A 21,398-nucleotide genomic window follows, 5' to 3' on the forward strand; every position below is an offset into this window, starting at 1 on the left:
CCAGCGAACATTCAAACCGTGTGCAGTTTTTCACCATAGCAAACTGCCACAAAGACTGTCCCAGAATTTTCCACCTGTGCACACACGCCAGGGTTTCTTTAGGGCAGGTCCTGCCTGTGCCACAGAGCAGATGCATTTTTTAACGGGTCCTGCCAAATTGATGTCCATTGTGATATTCCTTTCCAAGCCTCGGCTCCGACGGCCTTATAAACCTGATCCCTGTGAAATTTCCTCTTGTCAGTGACAGCCTGGCATTCTGGCCTACCTGGCATCTTCTGTGCCTTGGTTTTGTTCCATCGCTCTTCCTTACTAGTCAAATCATCATCCAACAACGAGATGGGCTGCCCCGCTCCCTGGCAGCATCTGGGCATGAGCCACATGGCTGCCCACCCTGGCTACACACTGAGGGGACTCTTGAATGGGGAGAAGGCCCTTCTAACCCCAAGGCGCTGCATCTCTGTCAATCAGAGGATGCACTAGCAGTGAATGAGAAGGGGGCGGGGGCTGGGCAAGAGGACACTACAAACCCTGGCATCACTCAACTGCTTGGATGGGCCAGACCCAAAGATGCAAACGCACAAATACCTAACTTAGGCATGAACGCAGGTGAGTGAGTCAGGGAGGGCTGGAGACTGACAATCGTTCACCCTCCTCCCCAGGCAAACCCACCACCAACTTCATCTCCATGCCTTCAGTGGTCACTGCAACACCCAACTGGATAACTGTCCAGGATTTACAAAGTAAGTGCTTTTACATAGCTGCTAACTATGGAACTGCGGTCTGACATCAGGTTACGCTGGTATTTTTAGCAGCATGTAACTGCCATGTGAAAGGAGGGGCTGCTCTCCCAATGAAGGCTGCTTACATTACAGGCTGGCGCAGTCCTTGAAATGTGATGTTCTGCAGGCAGCTCGCTGCTGTCGGGGAATGTCTGTGCAGAGGGCTGCAGCATCCGCCGTATTCTGCTTCTCCAGGCCAGCCTGACACCCCACAACCAGCAGCCGGTGATATACATCAGCTCCTTTACCCCCCCTGCCCCCAGGCCTCAAGGCAGCAAGAAATGGGCTCCTTCACGGACTCAGCAGAAACCACCCGGTCACCTCTTAGCTTAGCAAGCTCTCCCCAAACACAACAGAGTGGGGGGGACAGGAAGAAACCAGGGCTGCCCCTGGCTCTGCTCCCACATCCCCAGAGCTGTGTCCCCCAGAACCTAGGTTCCCACCCTCATGTCAGCCCCCACCTCTCACAAGAAACCCAAGATTCCAGGGACAGTGAAGTCAGGGTGTGGCCCCGATAAGAGAATGGAGTATCTGTATCCAGTGCCGGGTGTAGAGTCACTGCTGCCGTCTTCCTGGTCGCAGTACATTTTATGGAAGTATGACACATACACACAGCGAAGGACACATATCAAAACTGATGGATTTTGATAATATGAACGCACCTATGTGACCAACACCCAGATAGAGAAACCAAACATTGCCAGCCTCCCGAAGCCTTTCTGGCGCCTCCAGAAACCCACGACCCTGACTTCCAACAACTTCTATTCATTTTGTCTTAGGTGCACTTTATAGAAATAGAATTACACAGCGCGTGCTCTTTTTCACCTGGCTCCTCTGTTTAACAGTATTTGTGTGATTCATCCATGTTGTTCCACGTAGCTGTACATGAGGCATTCTCACGGTGTTCTAGCGCTCTATTGTGTGCATTCAGCCCAATTTATTTGTCCCTTCTACTGCTGATTGACATTGGGTGACTTCCAGTTTGGGGCTGTTACAAGCAGTACTGCTATGAACATTCTAATACGTGCCTTTTCATGGCTGCCTTTTGTCCATCGTAAGATATAAAAAGTTGAAAACTACTGCTTTAAGCCTCACATCTTGAAAAAGTCAATCTGTCCCACCTCTCCAATTTACCCTTTCTTTTTTCCAACACTGTTTACGTGGTGGCAAGTAAAGAGCGTTATTGGCCATAGGAGTCAGACTTCCTAAGACTAAAGCCCGATTCTACCACCTACTTGCGGTGTGTCCTTTGTCAAGCCCTTAACCTCTCTGTGCATCAGTTTCCTTACCTGTGAAATGGGGATAATAAAAGTTCATTTGGTTGAGGATTAAATATAGGAACAGTGCCTGCACATTGTAAGCACTCATCAGTGTTGGGAGGGTAGGGTCGCTACCAGAGGCAGCCTGTCTTTCTCAGCACCCAAGGAAGCCTGCTCTGGGTAGCTCCTGCCAAAATAGTCGAGCAAGACCCTCACACAGGAGGAGACAGCAACTGAAGACAATTTCACTGCCCAACTGGAGCAGAGTTGCCCCAAAAAGCCCTCCCCACCACTCCAACCCACTGTCTCTCCCTCTGCCTCCACCGTCATCACGGATGCCTGGTGGCCTCGGCTACTGTCTTTTCACACACAGGGCACTGAATTTCACTCAAAATGGGACTTCAACCATGGGTACCATTCAGGGTCATTATTAATGGTGTGCCAGCAGCCCGGAGACAAGCTGCTGGGGCACCAACAGTGCCCAGAAATTGCTGCCTGAAAAGAAAACAACTGTTTTACATGTCCATGTAAAAGGAGAGTAAGTGGATTATTTCATTTTTTTAGGTGACAAAGACGGAAAAAACCTTTCAAAGCATACAGTGCAGGGACCTAAGAGCAACAGACTGGGGTCTCTCACTAGTGGTTGCCATGGCAACTGTATTTCACAGCAGGAACTCATTTTCATATGACAGTGACCTGTGGAGGGAAGGGAAGGACAGCTCCTAAAGAAACTTAGTTGAAGGGGGTACTATTGGGGTGGGGGTGGGGGAGAGGATTGATTCTGTTTATCAAAAGAAGCAGTTAAAAGCGTCTTAAGGGACAAAAATGACCTGAGGGCCCCTAGGGGTTCTCTGTTCCATAACTCTTACTTAAAACACACACACACACACAGCCTGTTTTGAAGGCCCCTTGGGCAGATGTCACAGCCTTCCTGAGTCACTGGTCCCACTATTAACCATCTGTGGATGTCACAGCGCCCCTGAGTCACTGGTCCCAGCATTAACCATCTGCTCTGTGACAAAGTCCTTTTCTGGAGTCCCGAGCAATCCATTGACAGACACCAGGACGCTGTGTACGAGGCAGGTGTTGAGAGGACCTATAACACACTCCCTGGACTGAGGCATACACTTTCCTGGACAAACAGCAAATTCTAGTATCGAAAAGCAGCCTCAGAGTTAGACAGACTTGAATTCCAACCTTTGCTCTGCCCACAAGCTGTGTGGTTTAGGCAGGTGTGTGGAGCTCACGGGGTTTGTGTCCTCAGGAGCAGAATAAAGACAATAATCATAGCATCCACCGTTCTAGGCGCTGGAGGGTAACACACATGAGGGAACGCCTGGAAAATCAGCAGATGCTCAACACATAATGACCACTCAAACACAGCTGCTATGATTAAGAGCTGGATAAGCATCTCTCACACCCATGATATAATTGGAAGCTAATACCATGTTTCCCCGAAAATAAGCCCTAACCAGAAAATAAGCCCTAGCATGATTTTTCAGGATGACATCCCTGAACATAAGCCCTAATGCGTCTTTTGGAGCAAAAATTAATATAAGACTCAGTCTTATTTTCCGGGAAACATGGCAGCAGAGAACCAAGTATTAACTTGGGTGGCACACACGTAATGAATTCATCAATAAGCTCAGCAGGAGTGCAGATCAATGGGAATAAGGAAGACTGGAACAGTCTAGGAGGGAGGTAGAGTTTGAGGGATGATGAGAGGTATTTTTGGAAGTTTGGGGGAGGGAATTCCTTCATTGAGCATCCTGGGGATCCAAGAGGAAGGGAAGAGGATTCATTAACACAAAGGAACCTGCCATCAGTAGACAGACAGCAGTAATGGCGGCCCCAGGGCAGAGTGGTGTGGGAAGGCCCCGCCAGTGCAGTGCAGCGGGGACAGGCAAAGCTTTCCCAGGGAAATGGCTTCTGAGCTGGGTCCCAAAGGGAAAGGGCAAAAGGGAGGGAAGAAGTTGCAGGACAGGAAATTGGTTCTAGAGACTGAAGCCACATGACTAAGGAGCCCCATGGGGTAGACAGAGGAGCCAGCGTTGTGTGGGAGGAAACCCAAAGCCTCTCAAGATTTCTTAGGGAAGAAGATTCAGCGACAGGGTAAACACAGTAGTCAGGGAACAGCAGGCTGGCGGCAACATGCCAAATGGAATGTGGGGGCTGAAGGAGATTCTGGCATCAGAGAGACCAGCTAAGGGGCCTCTGAACTCTGGCCTGAGGTGTTCAAGGCCTGGTCTCAAAGGGACAGGGAGAGGCAGGGATACTTCAGAGAAAAGTGAGTGTGACCGCGGAGGAAACCCACTGTTAAGGAGAACTAGGTGAGGGCAGCTGCCCAGGAGAAGGAGCAGGCCAGCCTTGGACACGCTGAGTTGGGGGTGTCACTGGGCACCCAAAGAGCCAAGACTGGAGCTGGACTCTAGAGGGGGAGTTCCCCGAGGGCTCCCCGTGCGAGCTCCCTGAGAAGCTAAACATGAGGCCTCACAAAACGCCCCAGACAAGAGGGAAGAGGGGTCAGAAGAGAAAAAACAATGGAGAAACAAGAACAAAGCCAGGACGGAGGGGTGCCCCAGAAATCACAGCAGAGAAGGCTGCAAAGAGGACGCATGCACATGGGGGTCCGCTTCCTGGGCAGATGGACGGCATACAAAAGCGCAGTGTTTGGAAACAAGATGATTTTCAAGGAAGCAGTTTCAGCAAAGTGGGGGGGCCAGCAGCCAGGCTGCGGAGGATTAGGAAGGGAGGCAGGCAGGCAGCAGGTGCAGAGCACTTGTCGGGAAAATGTGACAGCGAGAGAAAAGACGAAACGAAGCTAATGGCTCCCACGTATGTTTTTTCTCCCCAAGAGATGGGAGGCCAAGTGGATGTAAGAGGCAGGAGGATGGAGGGACATGGCATAGTCTCGCAAGGTGTGGGGGCGGGGAGAGACAGAGATTGGACTGCAGCCCTGGCGCTGCCAAGGCTCTAACCAGGGTGGCCAGGGCGGAGGCGCCCAGCCCTGACTGCTGGGAGGAACTATGGTCCCCACCCAGCTGCACAGATGGAGCCAGGAATCCTCCCGGCCCGGCCCTCACTGAGGAGGGGTTTCCCCCTTCCACATCACATCTCTTCCCCAGGACAACCGCTGGGGTGGGGGTGGGGCAGGGTTACAGACCACCCAGGTGGGAAAACCAGGTCCTCAGCCTCTGAGCAACCAGGCATGGGACAAAATTCGCCGACTTCCCAGCGGAGTCCTCACTGCAGCCCAAGGAGACTTCCGCCCCCCCCCCCCCCCCCCCCCGCGCAGGTGTCATAGACACCATTGTGAGGCCAGAGCCCTCAACCTGAAGGCAGTGAAGGCGGTGAGGCGCCCTGGATGGATTTCAACACTCCCTCCAAATCTTTCTGCGGGGGGCGGGGGGGGGGGGGGGGGACAGAGGTGTGCCTGACGTCTGGGAGTGGGTTTCGGGAGGCCTGGAAAACCGCCGGGGCAAGATTCTCAGGCTGCAGGTGGGCAGGGAGAACCGGAAAAATCTTGTTTGGCCAGTGAGAAACCCTTCCATCCTGCACTCAAACACACACCTGCACACCTAATGATGGGTGAAAGTTCAAATGTCCAGGGTCGGAGCCCACCACGGCGCCCCACGCCAATCGCCTGGAATGTGGGATCCTCACCCAAGGCCAGACCGAGGGCACCCAGGTCCCTACCACCACACGTGCGCGCCTCGGCGGGCGCTCGGTAAACACCGCACTTGTTGACTCGCTCGCCGGGCTTGCTCAGCCCAGCGCCGCCTGGTGTCCGCGGCCGCCCTCGCCCGCCCTCTCGCCACCCACTCCCTCCCCCACTCAGCCGCCCCCGCCTTGCCCGTGCGGCCCACCAGCTCCCGGAGCTGGACAGGTTCCCCAGAGAGCCCCCGGCCGGGCTGCAGACCATACTTAGAGCGCCAACTGCTCAGGAGGCCCAGCCCAGGCGCTGCCCGCGCCCCACCCGCCCAGGGCTCGCCCCCTCCTCGGGCGCAAAGGGTTCCCAGTTCCCACCCACAGGGACAGGGCCATCCAGCGCGACCCCATGGGCTCCCACCACGAAGCCAAACGCACTCCCTAGCTCTCGGAGACTGTGCCCGGAAAGGGGGCCGGCCCCACTTTAACCGGACTTACCTGCGAGTTCGACCCTGCAGCCTGGCGCGCTCCCTGGCTGCCCTCTGGCGGCCGCAGGGACTCAGGCGCCCGCCCTGCCACGCCACGCCCTCTCCCACCTGGGACCTGTTGCGGCGGGGGGGGGGGGGGGGGGGGGAGGGCAGAACCCAAGCCTGAGGTCACCTGGTAGGCAGACAGGGGGAGCCCTCTGGATGGCTATCCTTGGCATGGGACGGGTCTCAGCTGGCCCCTTCTTGTTACTGGATAGCAAACATCACTGTCTTCCCAAAGCAGCTTCAAATCCTTACTTTCTTGCACTACAAGATTCTCAAGGCTTGTTTTGTAAATTCCCTACACCCGTCCTACAATCAGCCACTTCTCTGAGAAGTCCTGCTTCCTTTTGTTGGGGAATAGTATTAGAAACCAAGATCTGGGAGCTAGGTATGTTCTTTGCTACTGGACCCATTGCATTTTATCATTAATAAACTATAGCAGGCCAAGGGAAGTGAGACCTCCCTATCCCATTAAGTGTTCTTATCTGCTTATTCCCTGAGGGTTTGGGACCATGGGTTCAAAGAGAGACCCTGGAAAGAAGGTGGACAGTGAGGAGGCAGTTTCCGTCCCTGGGCACCCTGGGAAGGCTTCCGAGGGACTGCAGGCTGAGGTGAAGGTCTGGGTGCTGCAGCGTAGGTTGGGTAATGAACATCCAGCCAGTGAAGGTTGTGAGATTGCAACCTAGAGATAAGTGGGCCCATGACAAATAAATAGCACTAGGAGGTAGGAGCCAGTAGGCAGGGTGACCCCGGAGTTTCTAGGGCAAGAGATGGTTACTGTGGGTGCTTGGCTGAAGAAGGCTTCTGGTTGCGTGTATCTATTTGAGAGACGGTGTTTATACTTTAAACCAGTTTCTCAAACTTGGCCTTGGGCCTCTCGTGTAAGAAGCACCTGAGGGCTTGTTAAATACTAGGTCTGACAATTAAATTCGTGAACTTGTTGCAACGCTGTTGCTAACCTTTTTTGACATCAGAGGGATGATTCATTATGAATTTGTACCAACTGGACAGACAATTTACCAAGCTGACTATTTGGAAGGGCTGAAAGGCTGCTTGAAAAAGTTAGACGACCTGAACTTTTTGCCAACAATTTATGGCCCTTGCATCACGGCAATGCACCAACTGACATGGCACTGTCTGTGAGGGAGTTTTTAGCCAGTAAACAAATAACTGTATTGAAACACCCTCCCTACTCACCTGATCTGGCCCCCAATGACTTCTTTCTTTACCTGAAGATAAAGGAAATATTGAAAGAAAGATGTTTTGATGACATTAAGGACATCAAGGGTAATACGCCAACAGCTCTGATGACCATTCCAGAAAAAGAGTTCCAAAATTGCTTTGATGGACTAGGCCCTGGCATCGGTGCATAGATTCCCAAGGGGAGAACTTCAAAGGTGACCATAGTGATATTCAGCAAGGAGGTAGGTAGCACTTTTCCTAGGGTGAGTTCACGAACTTACTTGTCTGACCTCATAAGACATTCTGGGCTAGGGATGAGGTAAGGTGCCCTGGGGTCTTCAAAGAGCCATTAGAAGGTGATAAGAAGAGCAGATGTTCAGTAAATAGAAGTTTGCCCTGCCCCATAGATAGCTCAAAAGAGGTTATCTCTGATAATGTCTTATTATGGGCAAGGTTTCTAATTCAAGCTCTTCTAGGTGGTAAAGGGAGGGGCAGAAGTTTCTCTTGAGCCCACAGCTAAAGTTGCCTTTAGCTCAAACAGTCTGCATACCACAGAGGTATGCTTTGGGGTAACTTTTTCTGAACCCCCACAAAAATAACCAGGACAGGACACATCCTGCCAGAGTGGGGTGGGTGGGCAGTCAAGTCCCACTGGGTTTCCTCCCGTGGAGGCCTTCAGTCAGCTAAAGTCATTCTCTAAGCCCCTGGCATCTTCACTGTCAGTTTCTTCCTTCTGGAGACCCAGCTCCCGCATGGTCCCAGCCCAGGGTTGAAAGATGGGTTTTTTCAAATGCTGAACGTGGGAGATGAGGGGATGAATCCTTCAGCCAGTGGCAGATGACTGGGCCCTCCCACCCTTTTCTGTGCTATATATTTATCTGCTCTGGTGGCTAAACACCCAAGGAAGTCACATAATGAAAGGTGGAGAAGAGGAAGTGTGGAACTAAAGCTGTGGCCTGCGGCAACTTGAGGGAAAGGGAGAGGACACTGGATCCGTATGAGTTTGCTCAGGCCGCCGCAACAAGTACCACAGCGTGGTGGCTTAAACAACAGAAATTTATTTCTCACAGTTCCGAGACCAGAAGTCTGTGATCAAGGTGCCAGCAGGGTTGGTTTCTTCTGAGGCGTCTCTCTTTGGCTTGTAGACAGTCGTCTTCTTGCTATGTTTTCACATGGTTGTCTGTGCGTGTTTGTGGCCTAATCTAGAGGTAACCTTATCTAGAATTTAGCATTTCTCGGTTCCCTACATTCCTTTATACTTTTACTATATGCCCATATGTCCTCAAATAATATATAATACTGCTGTGTGTGTGTTTTAAACTGTTTCAAGCCTTATGTAAATGGGAACATTCTCTGTGCTTTTTTTAATTAAGGTGAAAGTACATAACATACAATTAACTATTTTAAAGTGTATGATACAGCGGCATTTAGTGCATTCACAAGGTTGTGCAACCACCATCTCTTTCACCCCATAAGAAAACCCCATATCTGTGAAGTACTTCCTGCCCATTCCTCTCTCCTCCCTCCCCTGGCAGCCACAAATCTGTTTTTGTCTATGGATTTGCTTGTTTGTATTCTTCCGCAACTTTTTTGCTCAGACTTTGAGAGATTCATCCATATGGTCACATTTGACCACAGTTTTTTTTTGTGTGTTTTTTTAAATTCCCATATAATACTCCATCATGAGACTCAATCACAATTGTTTTATTCTTACTCCTGTTGATGATTTACGGGACTTTAAAAAATCATTTTTTAAATCAATATTATATGTTTGTAGTAACAAAGTGAAATATCACAAAAGAAGAGAGAGTGAAAATTCATTGTCTTCTCCCTCCTTCCAGTGAGACAACCACTTTACCTGTTTCTTATCCTTTTAGCATTATGCCAGGCGTATACATATATATGGCATATACTTTTTTTTACACACACGTGTTATTTAATAAGTATTTAGGGAGTGATTTTTGCATGCCATCACTGCTTTAGATGTTAGAGATACAGCAGTGAACAAAACAAAGTTTCCAGCTTATGTTTTAATAGAGACAGACAGATGATACATAAACAAGCAACTAAATGTGTAAGTCAAGTGGTGATAAATGCTATGGAGGAAAGTAAAGGCCAGTAAGGAACATGGGGAAGTGGTCAGGGAAAGCTTCTCTGATAAGATGACCTTTGAACTGTAGGGGAGGAGAAATCTTTATCCTTCTACGCTCCTAGGGGCCCCTGAATCAAACTGATAGAAGACAGGTTAACAAAAGAAACAAGTTTTAATTATATACACAGCAGAATTCACAAAGTAGAAAATGTGGCTCTAGGAGGTGGCCAATGGAAACAACCTAAGAGTCCACTGATGAAGGATGAGCTAAAGAAAATGTGGTGCGCGCGCGCACACACACACACACACACACACACACACACACGTTGGAATACTACTCAGCCATAAAAAAGATGAAATATTGCCATTTGCCACAACGTGGGTGGGTCTTGAGAGTATCATGCCAAGTGAAATAAATCAGCCAGAAAAGGACAAGAAAGATATGATTTTACCCATATGTGGGATATAAAACAAAGAGTAAAGAACTAACAAAACAAGTAAACAAAAACAAACTCGTAGATACAGACAACAGAATGGTGGTAACCACAGGGGACAGAGGGTAAAGGGGGTTAAATACACCGTAACAGAAAGAGACTATGCTTCAGGTGAGGGACACGCAATAAAGTACACATACATCAAATTATAATCTTGTACACTTGAAAATTATATAATGTTATTAACTAATTTTACTACAAAATTTTTTTTAAAGGAGGGGTCTTATATACCATATTAGGCTAAACAAAGGAAAAGTGGTTTTGGGAGGCAAGGGAGGAAAGTTATGGGAAGCTGACCAGGAAAAGCACGGTAAACAAGGGATGTTTAGTAAGGTAGGTTATACAGTTTGAAGCCAGTGCCTTCTCTGAATTCTGAGCTTTCCTCTTCCAGGTATGAGAGCGGAAGACACTTCTACAAATGGAAATCACCTTTATAAATCTAAATTTCCCTTACAAGAGGAAAACATGTGCCCTGGTTTTAGAGCGTTTCCTGTGTCTGCTGGTTCTCAATGGCCTTTAGCTCAAAATAATCCATAGACCAAAGAGGCATATTCTGGGGTGGCATGTTCTGGTATTCCTCAGAGTGAAGGCAGGACATCTAGAGCAGGAGTGTTTCATGGGGAAGGGAGCAGCAAGTACAAAACCGGGACTGAGGTGTCCTCGCTGGTATGTTGGAGATACAGCAAGGAAGTCCGTGGGCTGGAGGGAAGTGAGGGAGGGGTAGCAGGTGTTAGCAAACCATCCACACTGCTCTGCACTTCTGCTGCCTCATCATGAACCCACTCGGCCTCGGTCTGGAATCAGCCTACATCAAGCTGCCTCATTGTGTTTTAGAAGCTCCCAGGTAGTCCATCATATGGATATAGTGAAATGTACTGAATTGATTGTAGGGTTTTTCCTTTCCTTTTTTTTCTTTTTTCTTTTTCCCCTAAGGTACCATCAAGTATGACATGAAAATCAGGAGGTGGTTGGAGTGGGTGATAAAAGGAGGAAAAACGAAAAGCAGGGCTTGCTCTTAACAGTTGCAAAGACCAGGGCAAGACCATATGTCTAAAAGTAATAAATTAAATTGACATACTGTTAAATAAAATATGTACTATCTTCCTACCATGACAAAAAGACCTTCATAACAATATGGAAGGCCAGATTTAAATTTTGAATTTCAGGTTCTTTGGGGTTCTGCCCACAGCCTGCTCCCTCCTCTTCCCACTCCCAGCTCCTTTCTGCACTGATATAACAAGGTGAAATGCTTTTGCTTCTCTCCAGCCTGATTCCTACCATAAATTCTAGCCTGCATTTCTTCCAGAGCCTTCAGGCAAATAGTTTCTATTGTAGATATGCTAATAGTGTAGAAGAATTCCATAAAAACAGCCTCTGGAACAGATGGGAAAAAATATGCTAGCGAATCTTGGGACCCCTCATAGGGGTTAAAGAACATCAAGAACCAACTGGAACAAAGAGATTTGGAGATTTCCCTCTTCCTTGGGTCCTACCCCTTGTCCTACCCATTCTCCCTTCCCTTGACCGAAAAAAACCCCTAAATTCTGGGCTCCTAAAATGGATTTGGCCGGTTCGATTCCTCGACTCCCACAAGGGATGGTGGGCTGCGCCTCTTGCAACTAACAATGGCAACTGGACCTGGAGCTGAGCTGCGTCCTCCACAACTAAGATTGAAAGGACAACAACTTGACTTGGAAAAAGTCCTGGAAGTACACACTGTTCCCCAATAAAGTCCTGTTCACCTTCCCCAATTAAAAAAAAAAAAAAAGATGGATTTGAGGCACTAATGGGTCTCCCATCTTCTAGGTTGGTGCCATCTTCTTGACCAATAAACCTTTCCTTATTCCAAACCCCGATGTTTTGACTTTTGGCTTTTCAAAGCGTTGGGTTACAGAGGCCTTGAACCTATAACACTGAGAAGGCCTTTGAATCCATAGGTCTGGACTCCTCAGCCTGCCTGGTGAGTTTCCATATGTGCTGCTCTTGGCCTAAAGCTACTCAGGAAGACGGACTCAGGAAACAGGCCCAGAAAGGCCCTACAAGCAAGCGGGGGCCATTTGAGCAAGAAATTCCAAGGTGCCAGGTACTCAGATTGTGGGCAGGGGAGTGGGGAGGGGCAAGATAGTTATTGGGTGGGCAGGACCCCTTGATTCCACAGACTTCCTGTCCCATAACGTGGGCTATAGCTAGGGGAGAGTCAGAGCAGGGCTCTGTGAAGAACAGTGTCAAGGGCAGGGTTCCCGCTTGCTCAAATATAAGGCTGGTGTTACTGAAGAGTGGACACCGCCTGTCTGCCTTGGAGAAGAAACTGACAGCATGGAGGAAGTGGGCAGGACACAGCAGAGAACTGGAACCAGCAGAACAACCAGTTGGATGGACCCAGGCTGAGTAGACAGCAGGAAGAGACAAAGCCGTAAGTTCTACCCCAGGCGAGCTCATGTCAGCACCGGCCAAAGGGGAAAACTTAATCCGTATAGAGAAAGAAACTTCAGCTCTTACCTGCTCATAACAAGAACGTCCACTGAGACCACAAAGAGAAAGTTTAAACAAGGAAGCTGCAACACATAGTGAAGATGCGATCATCTCGTCACTGTAAAGCCAACTGCTCTTCGGAAAGATTTGTGGGACTGGGGATGAGGATTCCAGACCCAACTTGGTGGCTAATTAGTATTAAGAAGGTGAGCAAGTCACTTTGCCTCTCTGTCTGTGTTCTCATCTATCAAACAGGGATATTCTCGCCCAATCTCTTTCTGCTTGCAAGAGATTGTATTCCTTTGCTGGATATGAATTTTCTCTTTTAAAGCTGACTGGCTAGTTCGACATAACCTTGATGCGACCTTTACTAAAATCGAGAAGAGACATGGTCAAGCTGCCTCTTGCCGGATGAGTATCCCGGCCAGGAGTACCGGCTGAGAGGGAAGCCAGGCCAGGCTTTCTTGGAGAGTGAGGGCAGCCTGCACCCATCTGTAAGCACCTGGGTGAGGACAGCAGGAGGCTTGGAAAGCAAATCCCAGACATCACCATTAGCAGTTGGTCATTCGCACAAAGGACTTCTGTCATTTCCATTTCACTTAGCTTCTAGAAACAAAGGCTATATGCAGGCATGCTGGACACGTTAGGGGGGCTTCCCAGTGGACAAGAGGACTGAGGACCCACAGAGCAACAGGAGGGTCCACACATGCCTGTGTGTGGATCAGTACTAATGACTGTCATTACTGAGTAGGAGTGCAAAACTTTATAGATTTGATGCAACCCCTATCAAAATCCCAGCAGGCTATTTTGAAGAAATAGACAAGATGATTTGAAAATGTATATGGAAAAGCAAAGGCTCTAGAATATTCAAAATAATCTTCAAAATGAATAAAGTTGGAGGATTTATAGTACCTGATATAAAAACTTACTATAAAGCTACAATAATCAGGACAGTATGGCACTGGCTTAAGGAGAGACGACTAGATCAATGGAACAAAATAGAATCCAGAAATAGATTCATACATATCCAGTTAATTGATTTTCTACAAAAATGCCAAGTGAAGGTAATGGGGGAAAGAAACGCTTTTTTCCATGAAAATTGCTGGAACAACTGGAAATCCATTTGGAAAAAAATGAATCCTAATCCCTGACTTTATTCACAAAATTAATTTGAGATGGATCCCTGAAATCCTAGAACCATAAAGCTTTTGGAAGAAAGCAGGTTATCTCTGTGATGCAGGAGAAGGAAAAGATTTCCCTGGGCAGGATACAAAGAGAAAAAATTGATCAGATGGCTTCATCAGAATTTAAAATTTCTGCTTATCAAAAGATACCATTAAGAAAATGAATCAATCCCCTATGTTCATTGCACTATTATTTACAATAGCCAACATATGGAAGCAACCTAAGTGTCGACTGATAGACAACTAGCTAAAGAAGATGTGATACATATATACAATGAACTATTACACAGTCATAAAAAGAATGAAATCTTATCACTTGCAACCACATGGATGGGCTTAGAGGATATTACGTTAAGTAGAATAAGTCAGATAGAGAAGACAAATACCATATCATTTCTCTTATATGTGGAATCTAAAAACAAAAGAAATGAACACACGAAACAAAAACTCATAGATACAAAGAACAAATTGCTGGAGGCCAGATGGGAGGGGAGGTGGGGGGAAGGGTGAAAAAGGTGAAAGGGCTTAAGATGCACAAATTGCCAGTTACAAAACAGTCATGGGATGTAAAGTACAGCATAGGGAATAGAGTCAATAATATTTTAATGACCATGTATAGTGCCAGGTGCGTACTATCAGGGTGATCACTCCATAAGGTATACAAACGTCTAGTCACTATGTTGTACGCCTGAAACTAATATACTATTGTATGTCAACTGTAATTGGAAAACTGAATTTAAAAAAAAGTAAGAGAATTCTGACCCGTGTTACAACATGGATGAACTTTGAGGATGTTATGCTCAGGAAAATAAGCCAAATAGTATAATCAACAAGCTACAGACCTGGAAAAAAATCTTCGCAGTCACATACATGAGAAAGGAGTTTATGTCCAAGACATGTGAAAAGCTCTTACAAATCAGCAATAAAAATATAAACATTCCAATTATAAAATGGGAAAAGACTTTAACAATCTACAAAGTAAGATACGAGGTCTGACAATTAAGTTTGTGAACTTGTTGCAACAATGTTGCTAACCCTTTTTGATATCAGAGGGATTATTCATTATGAATTTGTACCAACTGGACAAACAGTTAACCAAGTTTACCATTTGGAAGTGCTGAAAATGCTGCGTGAAAAAGTTAGACGACCTGAACTTTTCCCCAACAATTCATGGCTCTTGCATCAGCTCACACGGCACCAGCTCACACGGCACTATTTGTGAGGGAATTTTTAGCCAGTAAACAAATAACTGTATTGGAACACCCTCCCTACTCCAAATAGTATAATAGTATAAATGACTTCTTTCTTTACCCAGAGATAAAGGAAATATTGAAAGGAAGACATTTTGATGACATTCAGGACATCAAGGGTAATACGAAGACAGCTCTGATGGTCATTCCAGAAAAAGAGTTCCAAAATTGCTTTGAAGGGTGGACTAGGCGCTGGCGTCAGTGCATAGCTTCCCAAGGGGAGTACTTCGAAGGTGATCGTAGTGATATTCAGCAATGAGGTATGTAGCACTTTTTCTAGGATGAGTTCACGAACTTAATTGTCTGACCTCGTATATAAATGTCTAATAAGCAGTTTTAAAAGTGCTCAACATCATTAGTCATCAGGCAAATGGTACTTAACACCACAGAGAAATACAACCTCATACACACTAGAATGATGAAAATCAAAGACTGATGTGCTGGTTATCTATTGTTGCATAACTTTTCACCCCCAAAACTTAGTAACTTAAACAATTGCAACCATTTGAGTATCTTTCACCATTTCTTTGAATCAGGAAGCCAGGAAGGGCTTGGGTGTGCTGGCCTGAGGGTCTCTCCTGCTGTTGCAGTCGGGCAATGGCTGGATGTGGAAAAGTAGGGGCTGGAGCCCCTGGAGCATCTCCCTCTCTCGCTCCCTTCACATAATCTTAGGGTCTCTCCATGTGGTCTAGTTTGGGCTCCTTATAGCTTAGTGGCCTCAGAATACTCAGACTTCTTAGCAGGAGGCTCAGGTCTCCAGGAGCAAGTCTTCAGCTAACAAAATAGATGCTGCATTACCTTTCACGACTTAGTCTAAGAAGTCACCATGTCACTTTCACTACATACAATTGGTTACAAGTGAGTCAACCAATCCACCCAGATTGAAGGGGAGTGGAATTAAACTCTGTCTCTTGATGTGGGAATGGCAGGATTCTAGAAGAATGTGCGGGATAAGAGATGTTATTGCAGTTATTTTTTGGAAATACAATTTGTGGTGGATAAACCTGGAAAGAAAAGCAGGTGATAGATCATACCAGACTTTGTAAGTCAAACTACAGTTCAAACCTGATCATGAATTGCGATGGAGATTCACTGGAGGGTTTTAAACAAGAGAGTGACATTATCCAATTGTCTGAAAAAGTTCATTGTAGCCGCTGTATGGATAGCGAACTTGTGGGGAGGATTTGAAAGCAGAGACCATTTAGGAGGGGAACCACAAGTTCAAGGGCCAGACGTGGCGGTCAGTCCTCGCTTAGGTGAGGGCGCAGGGAGAGAACGGGGACAAGGAAGGTTGCCAGGTGTCTGGCCTGTCCAGCTGTTTCGTTCACTGAGATGGAGAAGGGAGAAGTAAGTTTTTTTGGACATGTTGGGCTTGAAAGGGCAGGGTACGCGTACGAGGCTAGAACTTTGGAGATAAAATTTTGGAGAGAACAAACAGCGTGCCATACAGCACAAGAGTACACGAGATGTGTGTCAGCCTCAGCATTTAGAGTCTCTCTATTCACGCTTCCCCTACGCGCGCCAACTACCAGTCTCAAACAGACTGAAATACGCATGTGCACACCTAGTGCACCGGCGGCACCGAGGCGGAGGCTTCCGGATTGAGCACGCGCGGTGCAGAGCGGTTGCTATGGAGACGCGTGGCCCTGGCCAGGCGCTACGCACCCGGGGCCACGGGATCCGCAGTGGGTCTAGGGCTGCCCCTGGCACAGGTGGGGGCCCTGCGGGCGGATGGACCCCCGCAGTGAGGCCGCAGCGTCGGGGTACGGCGACGGCTACGAGGACGACGAGGAAGACCGGGAGGGCGGCACTGCAAGCTCCAAGGGGTCCAGACTGCCGCCCATCGCCGGCAGCACCTCCGAGCCGCCCAAACGGAAGGTGAAAAAAAAGAAGAAAAAGACCAAGGGGTCGGGCAAGAGGGACGGTAAGAGGAACAGCTAGTGTGGCAGCCTCAGCTCCCGTACCTGAGATTCTCCTCCTAGGCCACCCACCGCCATCCCTCACAGAGACCCCCATCTATCTACCTGGGGACCAGTTCAGGCCGGAAACAGAAACTCTTCAGTCCAAAACAGAGGTCCTCCGCTCCCCACACATACCACTTATTGCTGCTGCGCAGTGATGCCCCACCCCTGCTCATCAAGACCATCCATGTCCACAGAAACCCTCCCCAAAGAGCAGAGATCCCAAACCCTGCATCGAGAATTCTCGACATCCCTGAGTCCACACAGAAACACCCCACTCTCAGATACCCAGCATTATTCCCACAGAGCCTCCCAGCCCCACGCAGCAACTCAGCTTTACACAGACACCCCTCTCAACTTGCCAATCCCTCAGCGGAAACTCGCAAGCCTACACGTCCATACCTTCCCACAGAAATCTCAAGCAGTCCTACAGCGGTGCCCTCGTCTTCACACACAGACTTTCCTGAAGCCAAAGTTATCGACACTAGTGGTAGACACTCCCCCCACACAGAAACGCAGACTCCTGCCTTCTGCCCAGAGCTGCTCCCGGTTCCCTTATTGGTTAGGGGCACCTGGCCTCTAGTCATTATGTAGACACCCAGTAAATGTATATAAAGTAATATTACCCCTGCACAGCCTGTCCTCTCCCACCCCCATGTGCTAAGGCCAGCCTTCGACAGCACACACACCCTCACACCAGTCACTGCTACATACTTGTATAACCCCAAACACCCTCAACAACACCCCTTATTTCAATATAACCACCAAATAAAACTAAAGCACAGGCACACACATTCACATGCATAGACCCCCTTTCAGACAGTTCCTGTACACACACAACCATATGCATGCAGGTTCTCCAGTCTCTTTTGAGGACACGTCACAGATATACACACACCAACACCTGCCACAAACCCACCGAGTCCCTACATCTCACTGAACTCCTCTCATAGAATCCCTTGATTTCCTGACAAAGGCACCAAACAGCCACTTTCCGAAGAGAGAGTAACAGTGACACAGGATATACCTGCCTGTGAGTGCTAACTCTCCCCTGTCACCTGTGTGGTCCCCCTCCAGGGTTTTCGCTCTCATTGGTCCTGGCACAGCAGCCCTGACCTCCAGGGTGGCTAGTCCTGGGTTCAAGTTTCCGAACCCTGGCCCTTTGTGTGCAGAGCTGGTACCCCTGGCAAACTGGAAGTGGAAGGAGTGGCTACCTTCTCCATGTCAAACTTGTAGTTTGGGGAAGGAAACAAGGGGAAGATTATAATTACCTCTTCAGGTGGGATCGTGATAAAAAGGCATAAAACAATTCTGGAGTGCCGGTCAAAAAGCCCTATGTGTGTCTGCAAAACCAAATTAGGAAATTTATTGTCTTTTTGGCTTAGCTTCTGACTCTAGAAATTACAGTGGCATGTACCTCATACTGTCAGCAGGGGACACCAAATAGTTTTTGGGCAATAGGAATTATAAAATGTCAAAGAAGATTTTTTTTTCTTATTTTCTTTTCTCTTTTTTTGGGGGGGGGGGGGGAAATTTCTCTCTCGCCAAAAATAGGATAAGCAGATGAAAGAACCATAACTTATAGTGTTTTATATGTGTGTTATATAATTCAGGAATGTTATTAATGTAAAAAAAAATCAGTACAAGCCACACAGCAGAAGTATTTCCTGGCTTGGCATAATATTGCTTTCCACAGTCAGATGTAGGAAGCTTTTCTGTTGTTCTCCATTTCTTCCATCATGAAGAAGTCTAGACTGGAGGTAGTCACAGACTCCTAGAACTGAAAAGCACCTCTGTGAGCCTGTGGAGAGGTGAAGTGGAGGAACAGGGATCTGGGAGTCAGGTCTACATTCAATTCCTGGCCCCACCACTTGCTATGTGACATTGGCAAGTTACTGAGACTTTTGGAGTCTCAGTTTTCTCACCTGGAAAATAGGGCTCATAGCCTTTATCCAGAGTACCTAGCTCATAGTATGTGCTCAATAAATGGTTCCTCCCTCCCCAAACTGACTTGACCAAAGCATATAGCCAGTGGGTGTGTACGAGGCTGGTGGGCTTGGCCACCTGAGCCCTAGGTAAGGAGGGGCTGCCACTGCCTCACATCTTGGGTGATTTGGGCATCATCATCAGGCAGAATGAGAGCAGGCATCACCCCAAATGCTAACACTGCTCATCTGCTCAGCAGATAAACATCCGAGTCACGGCCTAAAGAATCAGCAGCTGTCTTCATGTGTTCATGGCGTCTTGAGTCCCAGCAAAGATCACAGCCCGGGGCAAGAGTGCAGACAGGGCAAAGAGGAAAACAAGCTCACCCCTTCTTTCTCCTCCAGTGTAAGTCTTCCCCACTTTGCTGAAATAGAAGAGCACCTTTCGAACCAGGTCAATGAGAGTCTGCGTTGGGATGGAATGCTCGACGACCCAGAGGCAGAAAAAGAAAGGATTCGCCAATATAAACTAAACCGGAGGAAGCGGTACCGGATTTTGGCCCTCAAGGGCTTCCACTCTGACCCCTGTGCCAAGGAGACCCCTGAGAACTTTGCCTATGTCTCAGAGAAAGACTGCGGCACCAACAGCAGGCAGCCGTCAGGCAAGGCTGACCGCCCTCAGCACGGCTGTGAAGGAAACCTCCCTCCAAAGTTCCTGCACTGTGATTTGGCTACTACTCTGCCGGAGTGAAAATCCACCCATGATACTGAGAAGCTTATAATGTATCCTTACCTCAAGTGTATGCGTTAAAAAAGAAGAAGAATAAAAGGAAATCAGACCTACATCTGAAGGAAGCAGATGTCTGGTGTGTTGATGAGGTCAACCTGTCCTTTCCCCAAGATGCCCTTCACTGCCCAGGACAGCCGTGCTTCCTGAACATAAGCAATTTAATGAACTGAACTGAAGCAGTTCTTATCAGAATTTCCTTTTTCTCAAATAAGCTGGCCTCTATTATTTAATTTTTCATCAGAGTTAGATGTCTAACCCCCTGCCCCCCCAAAAAGAGAAAGTGTGTAGGTTATGTCAATTCTAAATCTTAAACTAATTTCATGGGTAAAACTCCACACACAGCCTGTTTCTGTGGACTCAAGGAAAATGCCCCAAATATCCTGGAGACTTTTTCCTTTAATTAAATACACTCCCTGCCCTTAGGTGGTCTTCAACCCAGGGGTGTTGATATCCTGGTGTTTCTAGCCTGCCACACCTGTGGGCCTAGACACCTACCTCAGTTGTGGGGGCAAACAGGCAGCCTGAACGGTCCCAGGGACCATGGTGGTCTCGGGTAGCACTGGCCACCTGTGTGCAACACTGCACAGGGCCCGAGAGGCACAGAGTGGAGATGTAAGATGAGGTCCCTGCCTTCCAAGGAGTTAAAGACATGCAGTGTACTCAGGAGAAGTTGAAGGTCAATACAAAACATCACAGAAAGCTTATGTGAAACTTAACCAAAGCGGTTGTCTTGGTCCCTACTCTCCCCAGCTGACAGAGCAGCCCTCTTCTCACCCTTCCTAAAAAGGGCAGTTACAGAGGTTTCCCATTTTGGCCACCCCACCCTGGCAAAATACAGCAAAGGGGCTTTTGGAAGAGTCCTGCCCTCCCCTGGAAAGGAGGTTAGCAGGCGTGCCCACCAGGGGCCCTGATGCCGACGGGAATGGCCCTCCCTGTGCCGAGGCCTGTCACCCACTGTCTAGGCTGAGCAGCACCCACGGAATCAATTGAAGGAGCACGGGGCTTTGGTGTGGCTCCATGGGAGGAGGACGGGAAATGTGCCACGGGACTTCGCCCATGCCCCAGGGCTCACGGTAAAGGCGGCAGAGGGTGGAGCGGCTGAGTGGGCATGTCCTCTGTGCTCTGGATCACTGTAGAGGCTGGGGGTGGGGTGCATGGAGGAGTGTGGGGGCACAGCAACCTCAGGATGCCTTGGTTGCTCTGCATTGTCTCCCATGGGGGCGGGGGGCGGGGGAGGCCTGTGGTCGCCCTTCTGCCATGAGATATTCTGAGAAAGTGGTGAAACTTATGGGCTTTGACACCAGAGCTGAACTGATCTCTTTCCCACCATATTGCTATGCTGTGTGACCTCAGGCAAATTGCTTAACCTCTCTGAGGCTTCGTTACTACGTCTGGAAACCGATGCAAATATATACCTTCATGTTGTGAGAATCAAATGCAGTAATTACATAAAGCATTTAGCATAGTGCCTAGCCCCCAGGAAGCACTCAGTCTAGTATAAGTTTCAGCAATGATATTTTAGGTTGTGCTAGCTACACGGCCCCTGGAAAGACTGTCCTGGGTGATGGTGTAGCGTCACCTCATCGAAGGGTCAGCTTCACAAAGAAACATGGCTTCAGTGGCTGGCCGATAGATACAACTCAAATAAACCACAAACAAGTTACAGGGGTCTGGAGCAAGAGAGAATGTAGGAGGAATGAAGCAAGGGTCTCAGAGTCCAGTGTTCTGGGGAGGGGGCTTTGGGCCAAACGAGAAAGGGCCTACTTGTAGCCTGGAGCCAAATGGGAGCCTGCACTTAAGATATAAATAGAGGAAGCAGGTAGGGGTTAAAC

At 48.2% G+C, this 21,398-nt stretch overlaps 2 protein-coding genes across 4 annotated transcripts in view; one reads left to right on the forward strand and one right to left on the reverse strand.

The window, feature by feature from the left end:
• RPH3AL (rabphilin 3A like (without C2 domains)) overlaps positions 1–6,238 on the reverse strand; it is a 138,819-nt gene extending 132,581 nt beyond the window's left edge. For both annotated transcript variants that reach the window (XM_074320074.2, XM_019739550.3), the window contains exon 1: positions 6,185–6,238. The gene's annotated coding sequence lies outside the window, so the exon portion shown is untranslated. The remainder of the gene's footprint in view (positions 1–6,184) is intronic.
• Positions 6,239–15,006: 8,768 nt separating this feature from the next.
• Positions 15,007–19,771, forward strand: LIAT1 (ligand of ATE1). 2 transcript variants are annotated; one of them, XM_019739436.3, is made up of 2 exons: positions 15,007–16,814; positions 19,034–19,771. In XM_019739436.3, the coding sequence occupies exons 1-2, from the start codon at positions 16,622–16,624 to the stop codon at positions 19,525–19,527; spliced, it is 687 nt and encodes a 228-aa protein (XP_019594995.3). In that variant the 5' UTR covers positions 15,007–16,621; the 3' UTR covers positions 19,528–19,771. The 2 variants fall into 2 exon arrangements, with proteins under 2 accessions (XP_019594995.3, XP_019594996.3); XM_019739437.3 differs by having other exon boundaries at positions 15,014–16,814; positions 19,037–19,771.
• Positions 19,772–21,398: the final 1,627 nt, after the last annotated feature.

The sequence above is a fragment of the Rhinolophus sinicus genome, chromosome 12 (genome assembly GCF_057876585.1).
Source record: "Rhinolophus sinicus isolate RSI-liver-muscle chromosome 12, RSI-T2T, whole genome shotgun sequence".
Lineage (NCBI taxonomy): Eukaryota > Metazoa > Chordata > Mammalia > Chiroptera > Rhinolophidae > Rhinolophus > Rhinolophus sinicus.

What these genes read in the sequence shown, in the direction of transcription:
- LIAT1 (XM_019739436.3), top strand. Translation starts at nt 16,622, where the DNA reads ATGGACCCCCGCAGTGAGGCCGCAGCGTCGGGGTACGGCGACGGCTAC. An exon ending in GGGGTCGGGCAAGAGGGACG is followed by an intron (nt 16,815 to 19,033) that starts GTAAGAGGAACA and finishes TCATCTGCTCAG; the next exon opens with CAGATAAACATCCGAGTCAC.